This window comes from Eulemur rufifrons, chromosome 2 (genome assembly GCF_041146395.1).
Source record: "Eulemur rufifrons isolate Redbay chromosome 2, OSU_ERuf_1, whole genome shotgun sequence".
Taxonomy (NCBI): domain Eukaryota; kingdom Metazoa; phylum Chordata; class Mammalia; order Primates; family Lemuridae; genus Eulemur; species Eulemur rufifrons.
In genome coordinates this window covers 32,479,401-32,495,836 of record NC_090984.1, presented here as the reverse complement: position 1 = coordinate 32,495,836, position 16,436 = coordinate 32,479,401, and the positions used below count along the sequence as shown (strand labels likewise).

The 16,436-nt window shown below is 43.0% G+C and overlaps 1 protein-coding gene across 1 annotated transcript in view; it reads left to right on the top strand.

Annotated features, from left to right (window-relative positions):
- The window catches only part of TLN2 (talin 2), a 394,205-nt gene that overhangs the window by 290,207 nt on the left and 87,562 nt on the right, over nucleotides 1–16,436 (top strand). Inside the window, exons 29-32 of the mRNA XM_069483220.1 lie at nucleotides 7,075–7,283; nucleotides 8,440–8,559; nucleotides 9,548–9,745; nucleotides 10,849–10,988. Coding sequence (XP_069339321.1) covers nucleotides 7,075–7,283; nucleotides 8,440–8,559; nucleotides 9,548–9,745; nucleotides 10,849–10,988 — 667 coding nt within the window. The remainder of the gene's footprint in view (nucleotides 1–7,074; nucleotides 7,284–8,439; nucleotides 8,560–9,547; nucleotides 9,746–10,848; nucleotides 10,989–16,436) is intronic.

Below are 16,436 nucleotides of genomic sequence, written 5' to 3'. Positions count from 1 at the left end.
GGGAGAAGAAAGTTGAGTGGTAACAGATGGAGCTGAATGAACAGAAACCTAACGGGTAGGGAAGCCAGCAAGAAGCAAAAGCTGATTTGTGCTGCAGAACCCTGGGGGAGAAGGGGGTGTGGAGTATTGGTGATGCTAGCTGCCCCTGAAGGCAGGAAACTTTTTTTTTTTTCTGCCCACCTCCATGAGACTCCATAAACAGAAGTTTATCTATATAAAGAACAGATTGTGTAATTATCAAGTCTAAGAAAAGCAGAAAGCTATACAAAGAGGAAACATTATCATAGTAGGAAGTCTATGCATATCTCAGATTTAAAAACCAAGAAGTTTCAGTATAAGCACGTTACTAAAAATATATGAAGTATTGGAAGAAAACTGAGTAGCTCTAGGAGGGGGAGTCGGGTGAGGGGAGGAGTGGGTCATGGATTGTGGCTTGTGTTGTACAATAGTACTGCTTGACTGTTTTTGAAATATCCGTTATTATTGAAGTACAATATGCATACAGAAGACAGCACAAATCCCAAATGGATACCTTTATGAATTATCACATATCAAATGCACCCAAGAAGCCACACCAAGGTCAAGAAATAAAGCACTTTCTGCATCCCGGACCTGCCCCCTTCCGATCACTGTATGTCCTCTCTCCTCCTCCAGAGATAAACACCCATGACTTCTAATAGCAGAGATTAATTTTGCCTATTTTTGAACTATAAATAAATGGGTTCATACAATGTTTCCCTTTGTGTCTAGCTGCTTTTGCTCAGCATTGCTTGTGAGACATCTATGATACATATGGTAGTTCTCTCATTTCCATTGATTTTTATAGTATGTCATTATATGAATATACCTGTTATTTGTACTGTTGATGAGTATTTGGGTTGTTTCCAAAAAACACTGCTATGAACAATTCTAGTACCTGTTTAGTGAACATAAGTAAGCATCTTCTAGATCTATACCTAGAAGCGGAATTGCTAGGTCAGAGGCTCTGCATATATTTGTTGTATTCCTTTCAGCAGTGTATGAAAATGCCAGTTGTTCTACATCCTTGTCACCACTTTGTATTGTCAGTCTTTCAATTTTAGCCCTTTTGCTGAGTGTGTAGTATCACATGATTTTAATTTGCATTTCCCTGATGAACAATGCATTTCCCTATGAACAATCTTTTCATAGGTTTATCGGCCATTTTGTGTGTTTATATCTTTTGCCCATTTTTTTGAAAATTGGGTTATTTATCTCTTCCTTGTTCATAGGAATTCTTTGTCACTTGTATGTATTTCTTGTGGCTTACCCTTTTAAGCTCTTAAAGGTATCTTTTGATGAACAAAAGTGTTTTAATTTTAATATAGTCCAATTTATAATTTTTTTCTTTATGGTTAGTACTTTTTGTGTCTTATTTTAAAACTTTGGCCTATCCAAGATCATGCAGATATTCTCCTCTGTTAGATTCTAGAACTTTATCCTTTTACTTTTCATATTTAGAACTGAGATCCATCTGAAATTGTTTTGTTTACACACAGTAAGGTTCCAGCTTAAATGTTTTTTTGCATGGATATCCATTTGACCCAGCACCATTGATTGAAAACACCATCTTTTCCCCAGTGGTCTTTATTGCCACTTTGTTGTGAAGTCTGGGTTGTTTCATGGTATTTCTTTTCTTTTCCATTGATTTAACTGCCTGTTTTTGTATTAGTACCACACTTTCCTAATTACCATACTGCAGTTTTATCCTAAATCTTAATGTCTGATAATGTAAGTCCTCCAACTTTGCTGGCCTTCCTCAAGTTAGTGTTGACTACTCTTTGCCTTGTGCATTTCCACGTAAATTCTAGAATCAGCCTAATATCTGGATCACCTGTGGGTCTGGTTTTATTGTCTGATTTTTTTTTTCTCTTGGTTTTCAGCCATTGGTCTTGTCTCCTGGGCTGTTGATATTTTTTCTTTAATGCTGAGCATTGGTACTTTAAACTATAGAGATAATTTGAGGCCCTGAATCATGTTGCTTTCCCTACGTAGGATCACGCTTTGCTTCTGGCAGGTAGTTAAGAGGAGGACAGATCACAATAAAAATGTGGGGGCTGAGCTGACTGGAAATTGTAAGGTCTATTTCCAGTTTACCTGTTGGGATGTAGCTCTTTGTGTGTCCCCTCTGAAAGGTGTGGTGTTGACCAGGCCGTTGTGTTTCTTAGGATCAGAACTATGTTTTTTTTTTTTCTTCCTAGACCCATGAGATTTCAGGAAGCTTCGCTCAGCTTCTCAATGTCTTGGCAACAGTTTATACATTTAGGAAATGCCTTTTGGGAAAAAGCAAGTTGGACTCGCCTCTCTGAGGTTTTCCTTCTTTTCAAGATCTTGGCCCTCTTTACCTTGGTGCCTTGGTATCTCTCCAGGGCCTTCAAATACATGTTTTATATATGTTTTCCTATGTTTCTAGTCGTTTCTCTGTGGGAAGGTTGATTTGTAATAAGTTGTTTTGTCATTACTATAAGCAAAATCCTCTTTGATTTGTGAAACTGCATACATTTATTACTTTGAAGATCAAGATTAAAAAGCACAATAGAAACACAAGGTTATGGTATAATATAGTACCTTTCATAATAAGAATGTACAATTTGGTCCTAGGGGGAGGATAAGGGAAATTATCAGAGCAGAATTGACCCATGGCCAGGGTTTTGAGGCTTATTTGGGACTCCTTTAGCATTTGAGGAGAAGGAAAGTATGTATGAATTCTTATAAAACATAGGGTTATATGAGAGATTTATGTTTCAAAAATTTCTATGCATTCCCAAAATCTTGCCAGATTTTGTGTAGATGATGAAATGCATATTTAGTAGAGGGAAGACTGTCTTCCAAGTTGCATCCTCTGATACTGATGACTTATTGGAAGACAGGTTACCTAGTTGGTGTCTGAAAAACAGCCTAGAAATAGCACCAGTTAGTTTTGACAGGCCTTGAAAAGTGGGCACTGCCTGAATGCCGTCCAAAAGGTGAGGGCAAAGAAGGCTGCCTGAAGGTACTGAGGGTGGCTAAAGTAAGAGGCAAAGAGGGGGTGAGGAGAAAGATCAGGCTGGGAAGTTGTGTGGGGCAGATGCTAAAGGGCCTCATAAGCCAATTTAAATAAGTTGGACTTTAACTGAAGCGTGTAAACATTTTCAGCTGTGGATACAATTCAGCTTGCCTTTCCTATAGGTTGCCCTTCCTCCATGTGTAGAACAGATTGGACAGAAACAAAGTTAGGGGCAGGAACACCAGTGAGCAGGCTATTGCATTAATCTGGATAAGAGTCAGTAGTGTCCTGCAGTGGAGACAAAGGGATGGATTAAAGAAGCAAAGACAGGACAGTTCTTGATGACTGGTTAGAAATTGGCAGGGTGGAAGTAAGGAAGGTAACATGGATACCTCCAAGTGTTTGGCCTGATAGCTGAATGAAGAGTTGTTTGAATCACTGTGAAGGGAACATAGGACCATTGGTAGGAGTGGGGTTTGGATGGGAGAGGTGAAGTTCGAGGATGCAGGGTTCCACTTTAAATGCATTTGGTTTGCATATCCTCCCTGGAGGATATGCAAGTGGAGATGTCATTAGGCAGGTAGATCTTTGGCTCTGGAACTAATAGAAAAGGCTGGGCTGGCAGATACAAGATGTGAAAATTGTTAGTAAAAGGATAATGATTTGAAACCATGGAAGCAGTTAAGTTTGCCTACAGGAAGTGGTAGAGTGAGAGAAAGCTTATCCGTTATAACCCAACTAGTTAAGGCAGAAGCGGAGTGATAGAAATCTTCGAGGGAAATGAGAACCTGCAGCCGTGGAGAGGGCAGTAAAGCCAGGAGAGAGCGATGTCTCTGGAACCATATACGTAGTTGCTGCCCGGAAATTTGTGTCTCGGGGAAGGGGGGTACTTAAGCATCCGTTAGCTTTAGAAGTAAGGACATCACTGCTATCCTTGTTGGAGACAGTTTCAGGAAAGTTGAGGAATGGGTGGGAAGTAGGGAAAGAAGGAGCAAGTGTGGACAAGTTCTTTCTGGGTCTCAGTTCCCTTGTGCGCAGCTGAGGTGTGTGGGATATTCAGAAGTTAAATGTCAGCGGCCACTGGGCTGCATTCTCATGCCATCGTGGTTTGGTTTGGCCAGTGCAACATGCAGCATACACTTCTGCATAGCTGAATACAGTTGAAAAGACAGAACCCTTTCCCAGTACTTTGAAACAGATTAAAGCTTTGTGCCATACCTGGTTTTTACCTTGTGAGCTTGCTGTGTGGTCCAATACTATCTGGACACACAATCCACTTGAATTCTGATAAAGAGTAGAAACCATTAGGAAGAATGCTGCTATATTCAGTATCACTTGATATGTCTTCTTAAGAATCTGCTGCTGAGTATAATTTAAGATCCAGATATTAATAGCAAGAATACTGTGAAAGTAATCTGTATTTTCAAAGGACTGTGGTTATTGAAACAGAAGTCTGCTTTAGTATTTCACACTGATGGTTCTAGCATTGTGATGCATGCTTGACTTGAAGAAACAGTTCTGGTTGGAAGGGAGTGTTTGCTTGGAGATCTGACCTCTAGCGATTTCCATTGAGAATATTGCTGTGTACAGCCTTGGATGTTCATTGGGCTCTCTGGCCCCTGGTGGTCTTGTTTCATCCTTTTGATGATGCGGTTTCCCCTTTCCAGGAAACCTAATCCCTCCCAAGAAAGATCCTTGATGCACCTTGAGATTTCACAGTGAGCCCTCGGCAGAAAACACATGGGATGGACAGGCGCAGGCTTTTGGAATTTAGCTCTTCTGATTTCTGCATTTTTTAAGTAGTCTGAGTCTATGAAGAGTTTTTCACTAAATTTTTTGTTGCATAAACGTCTTTTCTAATTGCATATATGTTTTATTCTTCCCAATTTCTATCCAATTCAAATAAAATGGATTCAAGAGTCCGTGTGGCAAATGGGGAGACAAGAGGAGAGGTCTAGATATCACAGCCTAGAATCTGTGATGGTTGGAATTAGGATCTCAATCTCTCCTAAAACCTGGGGGAAACTGCAGCCCAGAGGGAAAAGGCAGCAGTCTAGACCACACAGCTAATCAGCAGCAGAGCCAGAGCCAGACGTGGTCTCCACCACATCTGGTGATCTTCTCAGCAATGACATCCTCCAACCCTGTGCCAAAAGCTTAAACACAAAAGAGAATGACCGTTTGACTCTGCTGCTTTGACTTTGCCGACTGGATACCTTAGCTTTATTTTGTGTTTTCTCTTCTGGGCTTCTCCTCTGCCATAAAAAGCACTTCGTTTAAAATTCTTTCATTCCACAAGCTGTGCTCAGAAGTGCCATGTGATAAACGGTAGATTGGCAGCTTTGTAATTTACCTTGATTAGATGGCGGAGTTATATCCCAGCTGTGTGATTTACTAAATATTTACATATTAGCAAGTCTGCAGCACTGCAAAGCTGTCTTGCTGTATGGACCTGGGGCCTTTCTCAGCCTCTATTGTATTACAGAGCCTCATCCTCAGCGAGGAGAAGACCACCTGCTGTGTCCATGCGGACTCAGCTGAAGCCACGGCTAGTAGAGGTCAGACTCACCGGTGCCTGGAAACTGTCCAGCTCAATCCTATAGAAAAGAGTCATTTCAAAGTTTAGTGAGAGACATTGATTTGTGTATTTTTCATGCAGATCTTATATGTTCTAACAAGAAGTCCTTATCCTTTTCTCTCCCAAAGAGCATCATGATGAGTGTTTGACTTGAAAGTTAGGAAATCTCAGATCTAGCTCTGGTGTTGCCTCTAGAAGTGCTTGTGGGCAAGACACTTCTCAGTGCTGGGCCTCATCTGTGAAATGGTTGGATGAGATGAGCTCTAGCGTCACCTCTTCTGTGCTTCTCAGGGTTTGTTATATGCCCTGCCATCTCCCATTTTCACTGTCATCTTGCATGTGCCAAGGACTAGGTGTCACGTAGTAAGACTCACGTTTATTCTGCATGAGGTGGTACTGTAGTTTTAAAGGACTAGTTTATATTCACAGTTTATTACCAAATCCCATCATCTGTTTAGATGTGAATTTAGAGATAAACAGGCACTTCACAAAAGAGGGTATCTAAATGGCCATTAAGTGTATGCAAAGGTGCTCAACATCATTACTCATTAAGGATAGAAAAGTTAAAACCTCATTGAGATACAACACACACCCACCAGAATGATTAAATTAAAATCTGACAATACTGCCAGGTATTGGCTGGGATGTAGAGCAACTGCAACTCTTATACATTGCTGGTGGTGTGTGTGATGGCAAAATCATTTTATAGTATCTTACAAAGCTAAATAGACACTCTGTGACCCAGCAATTCAACTAACTCCTATGTTTATATCTAAGAGAAATAATTCCATGTCTCCCTGAATGTGTCTATAAGAACTTTCTTGGTAGATTTATTCATAATATCCCCAAACGGAAAACAACCTAGATGTCCATGAGCACAAGAATGGATAAACAAATGTTGGTGTACCCATACGATGGAATACTACACAGCAAGAAAAAAGAATGGACTGCTACACAAAACAACTTGATTGACCTCAGTTAGAATAGTGATTCCTTCTGGCGTGAGGGCGCATTGACTGGGGAAGGACACAGGTGATGGTGGATATGTAGCTGGATCCATATGTACGGATTCACTGAGTGGCACGCATGGACTTGTTCACTTTATTATATGTAAGTCGTTTCCCCAACAGAGACAATTGAGACAAAAAGTGAATTTAAATGACCTCCCACATCTGTACATGGACCCACCCAGGTATGTCCATCTGTGTACTTGCTCCCATGCACTGGGCATTTTAGGTCTAGGAACACGTGAGGCAGTAGGAGCAAGGGAAGTCAGAGGGAAATAGACTTTAGCATTGGGTTTGTTATAATGTCCCTTGGATTGGCCCAGAGCCAGGAGGATGGGCTACTTCTTTGAGAAACACAGCAATTCACGTTTTGTAAAAATTAATCTAGAGTTCCCCCTGTACCAGGTCCTGGGCCAGAGGCCTATTCCCGAGGTGTAACTTTTAAATGGAATCTAATAGAGAGTCTGACGGGATTTTATCCCCAGGGGTGGCTGCTAGAGAGACGGCCCAAGCTCTGAAGACGCTGGCCCAGGCTGCCCGTGGAGTGGCTGCCTCTACAAGTGACCCTGCCGCTGCTCACGCCATGTTAGATTCTGCTCGAGACGTGATGGAGGGCTCCGCCATGCTCATCCAAGAAGCCAAGCAGGCCCTGATTGCACCTGGAGATGCAGAGAGTCAACAGAGACTAGCTCAGGTGAGGCTCAGCATTGGAAATTGTGGCTGTCATTGTCACCATTTACATGGACATGTTGGCAAGCTGTCTCCTGGGCACTTTTTCTTGGTGTGAACACTTTGACTCAGCAGGTATTTTTAGAACCTTCCAAAGTGCCATAGCAATGCTGGCCATACATGATGCTCGCTTTTGTAAGTCTTGCCTGGTATTCCTCACGTTAATGTGAGATTTGCTTAATTCACAGTTGACAGAAGGTATGGGGGCTTTGAACTCTGTCTTTGGAAGTTTAGGAGATAGTACATAACATGTTGGCTCAGGCCTATGAATGCTGAACTACATTCCTCCTCTTAGCCTGCGGGGTGACGTAGGTAGACTAGAGCCAGCCACTCAGAAGTTTCGCACTCTCTCTATTACTTCTTCAGATGATTCTCTGACTACCTGATAAAACCAGTTGGCCAGGTACCATCCAGGCAAAGTTCTAGACATGGGGAGGAGATGGTGTAGATTACAGGGAATGGCACAGCCTACCTCCAAGACCTTACTTACCTTTTAGCTGAAGATACGAAAGAGTACAAACAGGGAGCCACTTACACATTCCTAGGCAGTGTGTCAGCAACTCCAGGTTGGTCCGTAAGTGCTTAGAGCATCCCACTTGCCGCCAGGCAGAGTGAGGTTTTGGGGTGATGGCACCAGAAGGTTGCTGAGCAGAAATCAATCCACAGGCCTAGCTAACTGTGATCCAAAGAACTCAAGGTCTGCTTCCACCTTGGTGACCTCAGCAGGGCTCTCAAGAAGGGAGATACTTCTGTTTTTCTTGGTATAAGGTATCTTTGTTTTAGAACCTGACCTCATCTTGGAGAGTTCCGTGTTTGAATCACAGAGCCGTGACGTTTTCTGGCTTTGGGGAACAGGTGTGATGTGCTGTGTCACTGTGCCAGACCCTTTGCTAAGGCAAAATGTTAACCCCAATGAGAGGGGTAGAATTTTGCTCTTGGACGAGAAGCCTGGACTACATGATTTAATACAGTAAACAGTGTCAGGTAGATGTTGGTAGATAATTTCCTTATCTGGTTCAGGTCTGTGTATTGTCACTCACTGGTCATCCCCAACAAATGGGCAAAAATGTTAATACTGGAAGCTGCTGTCTTATGGTGCTTCTCTCCCTCCATGTACTCAGGTGGCCAAAGCCGTCTCACACTCCTTGAACAACTGTGTGAATTGCCTCCCTGGGCAGAAGGACGTGGACGTGGCCTTGAAGAGCATTGGGGAGTCCAGCAAGAAGCTGCTTGTGGACTCGGTGAGACGTTCTTGGACTGGGAAGGGGCACCGGGGGAGCAGGCTCACCTTAGGTGTGAATGGAGTCTTTTCCTCTCCGCGGGATCTCTGAGCAGCTAACCTTTCCCTTAGTAATCCTGTTTTTCCTGCTAATTTGTCTTTCCCTTGTTTTGCTTTCTGATCTGCAAAGTTCCCTGGTGGAAATTTTAAAGTTTACTTTTCCTTTGAGCCCATGTTGCTGTTTGCTCTGGGGTCATCCCAGTGAGACAGGAAGCGGGTGTGGGATCATCTGGCTTCTGACCAGGCATTGGAGGGGCACATGTGTCCAAGACTCACTGAGAGAGCAAGTAGTCAGGAATGTCACCTGGGGCCAGTTCCCTCCCCTGCTTAGTCTGCTGAAGGAGGCTTGTGCTTGTTCATCTTTGTTTCTTCTCTGCACAGGTATGCAGGCAATGTATGTGGGTGACCAATAGAGTCTAGCTTAACTCTCTGGAACTTTTCACAAGAGGTTATCATTCTGCCAAATAACAATTGTGTTCTGTAAAAAAGTTATCATTAGAAAAAGACCACTAATAAAATTGGTGGCTATTAGTTTGGAAGAACGTGATTTGAAGTTTGATAGCATCTGCGTTTTAGTTGCAGAAAGCTAAAACTTTAGGGAGAAACAAAATAGGGTGGGAATTCAGAGAATGGATTCTGGAGTCAGATTGCCTTGGTGTGGAGTCTGTCTCTGCCACTTAGGGGAGACCATGAGCCCTGAAGATAAGCTGTCCTTACCATTTTCAGATCCACAATGTCAAGCGTGGAGTAGGTGCTCAATAAATGTGAATGAATAAATGTCTATATGTTGAAAGTCAAACTTAACGTGGGCCCAGACCACACAGAGCTTTCTAGTCTTGATGACTCAGGAATGCATCCCTGAACAGTCTTCCTTCCTTTCACAATACCTACCTTTTTCTCTCCCATACAGAGTAAAACTTCTCACGCGATGTGCCTTCTGTTCTCTGTAGCTACCTCCAAGCACGAAGCCTTTCCAGGAAGCCCAGAGTGAACTGAACCAGGCAGCAGCCGATCTGAACCAGTCCGCAGGGGAAGTTGTCCATGCCTCCCGGGGCCAGAGTGGAGAGCTGGCTGCAGCCTCTGGAAAGTTCAGTGATGATTTCGACGAATTCCTCGATGCTGGTATTGAGATGGCTGGCCAGGCTCAGGTGGGTGTGCAGGGGGCTCTCTGGCGTTGACCTTAGCCTCTCTCTTCTCGGATGGATTTCCACCCTTGAGACCAATTGAACAAGTAGGAAGAGGGAACCTGGAAACAGGCAGGCCGTAGGTGCATTCTTTTTGCTGCTCTGGAAGCTCCAGACCTCACAGGAGTGGCATTCGCAAAGACGCATCAGCTTCCACGTGAAGTGCTCTTGGTGATGAAAGATAACTTTTCCCATGATCCTCCAGCAGAATCCGTAGTCTTATGTCATTTGGAGGGAGGGCAGGGAGAGGGAGAATGTTTAGTAGAAATTAGGACAGCTCTTTGAATGTAGGATAATATAGTAAAAAATATATATGTATTTGTATTTGAGGTTTACTGGGCCCATTTGAATGTACTGTGTCTAATACTGAGTGTCAAGTGATTAAAAATTACCTCCTTCGGATGAACAGATAAATGCCTTGTTTAGAACAAGGGAGCATGACTGGTCTGGTGTCAGCTTGCAGAGCTGGTTTTTTTTGTTGTTGTTGTGTTTTTTTTTTTTTCTGAGCTCCTATGAATTCCCTAAAAGAGAGATCTGGGGTGTCTCTTGCTCTGTTATCTACAGAGGAATGTTTCTCAGATGGCACCCAGGTGAGAAATGTGTCCTCTCCCGAGCCAGGCACTTCGGGGATGCAGTCAGCTCTGAATATCGAGTCAGTGCTGGTCGTCTGTGCCAGGCTGAGACGCACAGCTACTTGACAACTCCAGCATTGTTGAGCAAGATGCTGGAATTGCTGCCTGGTCTGTGCATTGGCTCTGCTCAGCTCTCTCTCCTCCCACCCCCTCCCCGCTTCAATGCCTCTACTTGTGAGAAAGCACTGCTCTTGGCTAACACACTCGGGGATGGATTTCTTTCCCTTATTGCCTGCATCTTGATCTGAGCGTCTCTTTGGGGAAGGGTAGACACTGGTTAGTGTCTCAAGGAGTTAGGCATCTGCAGACTAATTGGGTTTAATGTGATCTATACAGATAACTTGCCTCCATTTCAGGATGCTGCTCCTAGCTCTCTGATGTTTGCTTTGAGAATTGGACAGTCCCTAATTACTCTGGCTCCTTTTGACCTTTCAGACAAAAGAAGACCAGATCCAAGTGATAGGAAACCTCAAGAATATCTCTATGGCATCCAGCAAGCTGTTGTTAGCTGCCAAGTCTCTCTCTGTAGATCCAGGAGCTCCCAATGCGAAAAATCTCCTGGCTGCAGCTGCAAGGTAGGAGTGGGGCAAATGTGCTTTCATGTGTGGTTAAACAGTGTCATTGCAGTCTGAAGGATGTGCCTGACATCCTGCCACGTTTGCTGAGCAAAGAATCGGTGCTGTCCTTAGGTCATCAGAGGTGGAGTCGAGTGATGGAGACTCTGCTATTTTATAATGGCTCATTTCCGTGTTCCTTCCCCACTGAAAATGTCTCTGTCTTCTCATATAGCCTTTTCAGGAGGGACTGATTTGTAAACACAATGACTTAAATAGATTTTTTTTTTAAAGCAGTGTTATGTATCGTTCAGGTTATGAAAGTAATACATGCTTGTTGAAAAAGAAATCGGAAAACACTGAAAAGGATAAAGAAGGAACCAGTGCTCAACGGGTCATTCAACAGACATTGATTGAGCACTTATTATGTGCCTAGCATCAATGTTAGATTGAATTTAACATGTTGTATCTGTCACGTGAGGAAGGGCTCCAGTTCAGGATGAATGGGAAGGCTGTGGGAGTAAACTGGTTTTGGAAATATCTTAAAACGGGAGTCTGAGTTTTGGATAATTTTAGTGTCCTCCTTTCCTGTTGGTTTCACCCAGGGGAGTGGGCAATACAGCGCAATCTCTGCCCCAGGGCCACTGTGGCCCCTCAGTTCCGTAACTAGTGATTGCGTGCCGGTACGTGGAGCCCTGCAGTGGCAGCCCAGGAGATCTTGTATTAGCAATCCCACGTTCATTTTCCTGAACCCACACGGTGGGGTGTGTTATGACTCTGTGCTGGTGCAGGTGTGTTTTCTTAGCATTATTTGACATCATGTTATATACAGAGAAGCTGACAGTAGAGGGAGATTAAAAGCAGGACTATTAGGGGATATAGAGTAATTGGAAACCTTTTCTAAATGTGCAGATTAGCGATTTTTGAAAAGCATAGCTTCAAATCTGCTTTTTTTTTTTTTAACTTGGTTTTATTTGTTTGCTTGTTTTTTTTTTATGCCTTTACGTCTCCCCTGGGAGCTCAATGGCTGTTTAAGTTGTTAGAATCGGGAGACCTAAATTCTAGTCCAAGCTTTAATATTTGACTAACTCAATCATATTGATCAGGTTGCTCAACCTGTCTAAACTTTCCCATCTGCAAAATGGGGATCTGAAGTACATCATCCTTAAAGGCCTTTTTAGCTCTCCGTATGTAAGATTTCATGGCACTAATGGTTCAAAGCGGACTCTCATCCCCTCTTGACTTGTAATGGTTTTTGTGGAGGGTTAGACACTGTCCGAGCAGTTCCCTTGCAAACCCTTGAGTTTCCTCATTTATTCCCAGATAATACATTTTAGCTGCAAACAGTAGCTAGAGCCACTAGAGGAATGGAAAATTATCTTCACATCTCCCCACCTCCATCTCATGCTTTGTTTGTGATTATTCCGGCAAACAAGTGCCCTCCCTCGATGGGGGTGATGTCCACTTTATTGAGCAGCTGTTTCTTTTCTCCTACAAAGAGCCTTGGGATAATGCAACTGCCATTGCCAGGTATCTGAACTCAGATGTTTTTCATTATCTCCAATTTTTTGCATCATTTCAAAATTATGGTTTCCAACTTGGAACGTGTTGTTTCAGTCTCTTAAATTGTGGGAAGCAGGGGAATGTATAAAATACAGCCCTTGGAAAGCCAGACAGAGAAGGAGACAGACCCAGAAAGCATGTTGCCGGTCTGTGGCTCCGTGGGCATCTGCAGGCCCCCTGGTGGCGGCATTGAGGAGAGTCGGTAAAAAAGCTGCTTTTGCCTCTCTGTCCTGGCTTACAGCGATTGACAGAGTTCCCAGCCTGATGGGTTTATAGCCAAGTAAGCGCTTAAAAATCATCACATGAAAATGATTATCTCAGAATGCAACTGTTGCAAGAAGATGTTGGCACATTCTCCTTGTTTCTTGGCACATTTTGGCAAGCTGCTGCTTCCTGGGTGGTTTCTCAGCAGAAACTCCAGCCAGGTCAAAGAGGGTCTAGGCGACTTCCTCTCTGCCAGGCCAAGGTTTGTTCATTCATTCTTTTGTTCTTTCATGTGTTCATTACACAGATTTTTATCCCAGGCCTGGATGGGTGAGTCCCAGTGCTGGGTACACACCGTGAATAAGACAAGGATGTGGCCCTGGTGGAGTTAGGGAGGACACACACACACATATACACACACCATACACCACACACACACACACACACACACCCCGCATGCTCCCCTCATTTCCTCTAGGCACAGGAAGTTGAGCAGCAGGAATCCAATCATCTTTGTCCTCGGTCTTCATTCCGCTGCCCTCCCTGTTCTTGAGACGGCCAAGCCCTGCCTGTCTTTCAGATGCGTGTCCCCAGAAGCCCCAGAAATGTCACTGCGGGGACCCAGGCCTGGACCGACTTGTCTCTGTCCTGCTCCTGTATCAGCAGTCTTGTTGACCTTATTCTGTGTGGTCTCTGTGGTCCTTCCTGCTCTGGGAAAAGAGGTTTCCTTCTGGAGAAAAGGTGGAGGATGTCCTTTTCCTCTGCTCTGAATTCTGCCTCTGACCCAGGTACATTTGGAGACTCCAGCCCGTTGGTTTCGAATGCCTTAAGGGAGAGGAAGTTGTTTTCTATTTAGTGTCCAGCTTGTTCGTCTTCTTCCCGTGTAACTGATGAGGCTCTGGCTCTTTTCTGAGGAGTCGGAGAGAGCTAGAGACCCTTTGCCAACCATTCATCAGCCTTTTCCCCAACAAGGGGCTGGTCTGATGCTCCCTGAACTTAGTCAAGGAAATGGAAAAATCAGCTGGTACTCCTACCTCTGAGCACCTTCCCTGAGTCTCTGCTCGCTGCACAGCTACCTTGGCCAGGAGGACTCCAGACCTGGGAAGCCTTCATGCCCACAACTGCCAGCATGAGATCGAGCCGGGCAGGGTTCTCAGCTGCTTCCCTAGGAACCTGCAGGCAGCTCCTGGCTCCCTTTGAGTTTGAGGTTCCTGCAGGGCAGGCTTCCTCCTCCCTCCAGGGACTGTGAAAAAAGATAATCTAACAGACTGCCTCCACTCTATAAAATAGAAAATGCAAACGAGGCCTTTGTTCTCTCTGTTGGTCTTATCTAGAATGTTCTCTTCCCTTTATCGAAATCAGAATCTCACTCAGCCTTGCCTTTTCCAAGTGCTTCAGTCCACATTGAGCCCTCCTTTCATGCAGAATCTGTGCCCCATGGTTAAGGCTTCAACTCTTTTCCAGGCTCCTATGAAGTCCCCACGTTGTCTGGCCTCTTGTTCAAGCGAACCATCGTGTCCTGTCTGGTGTCGTGCCCTGGTCACTGCTTTCTTTGGCCTAACTTCTTTGTGTTTCGTCTTCTCTCTCCAACTAGATTGCAAGCACCTTGCCATCCTGGAGAGATTTAAACTATATTATTTTTAATTCCCCATGCCTTGTGCATACGACCACCCAGGCGGTGCATGTGGATGGATTTCGATTTGGTCTTGCCTCCCTTCTTCCCTGGAGGGAGATGTCTTGTGCTGCTTTTTTCCCTCCAAGCTCCTTATTGGGTGATTTGTACTTAATAGGTAATCAGAAGCACAAATTGGTTGATTTTCTTCTCCCACCTGCCCCAGTTCTGTGTCTATTTAAAATTTCCAGCCAGAGCTTCAGTTGCATCAATTCAGTATCTCTGAACACTAAATGCTTTTCACTTTAGAAAGTTCTTTTTAACCTCTGAAGTTGTAGATCCCAATTTTTAAAAAAACTAAAGAGTGGCTAGGTATGCCCAGATAAAGAATAAAATATGCAAAGGGTTATCTCTAGATGGTGGAAGGATGGTTATTTAGCTTTTTCATATTTTTAAAAATAAATTTATATAGCTTTGATCATTAAAAAAAGATTGCAGAAGAAATAAAAGTAACTGTGGTTCAGGCCTATTTGGATTTACATAGAACAGAGATCCTGCTAATTTTGACCATATTTTTTGTGATAATGTAAATTGATTAATTTCTAATTTGGGGGTAGATTTATTGAAATTTTTTCTTTAAAAATAACATTATAAAATTACTGTTAACACTTTTATACATGTCATTTTTCGATGCGCACATAAACAGTATGGTGGGCCCATACTGTTTATACCATTTTGTAAATTTTGTTTTACTTAATCATGTAACATGAATATTCTTCCATGACATTAGTAATATGCTACACACTATGACTTTTAATGGGTCCCCAGAATTCTGTTGTGGGCTATTTAACCAATCCCTTATTGTTGCCTATTTGGGTTACCTCCAATTCTTTGCTCTTATAAATAACTGCTTATAGTTTGAAACATAAAAAATATTATTTTTTATTATCAAATTCACATAACCATTTTCCTCTCAACCACCTAGTTTACTATTTGGCTGTGTAATCCAGATTGAACAGTGAGTTATGGGAATTAATGATACCTAAAGAGTGCTGCTTAGCTGAGGATCCATATTACCCAAGCAACTCACTGAGACATGTGCTGCAGTGCTGGCACTTTTATGGATTGTCTAACCACAAACTCTTGGTCTGTTTTTTTGTTTGTTTGTTTGTTTTGTTTTAATCTCAAATTTTATTTGAAACATTTTCACATGTATAAAAAAAGAAGAGTGGCAAAGCTGGAAGCTTTTCTCACACCTGTATGTCCTCTGGATTCACCAATTATAAACACTTCATTTTTCATGGAAAAATCTTTCTATAGAAACTAGGTTTTGAAAAAATACAGATAAACAGGAAACATGGTGAATTAAGCTAAGTGGAAAGCTTCTGTGATGGGTAAGAATATTCTCCAAAGGATCATGTCATCACAGCATTCTTCTCCCATTATAATGTTGACATATGCCAGCCTGTCCACTCGGAAGTGTCTCTTGAAGGTCACCACACAGAACGCTGCGTTGGACTCTCTCAAGGACATTCAAATGCGGACATCGTGGGCCACACCCTCCATGGCCCTTGGAACTAGGGTTGTCCTGGGATCTCAGTTGTTTTGTTTTGCACCAAGGAGAGCTCAGTGTTTCCCAAGACACCTTAATTAAGCACTATTCTCAGAGTAAATGAAATCACCAGAGTCAATCTCACAAAAACTATTTTGCAATTCTTTCTTGAGTTGGGAATGTTTTTCTTTTAAAATTTAAAATTGAAAGCAGTATCTCCTCATCAAACAATTAAGCTGATTGCTTTTGTACATTGGCAACATCATTTTCCATTTAATTTGATATGCTGTAGGAAGCTGCAAAGCCAATTTAACTAATAAAATGAGGCATCTTTTATATTAGACAGTGTTGGAGATTAACAGCAATATGTGCCCTGTTTTGTTTTTGTTTGTTTTGTTTTAAGGTGCCCTTTAGCTGCAGTGATTAGAAACTGTGAACAGAATCCTGGGCCCTGCCAGAAGTGTGGACCAGTTATGACCCTGCAGAAAAGAGTTATAGGTCTGGTTTTGGAGACAGATAGGCACGGGTTTAAGTCCTG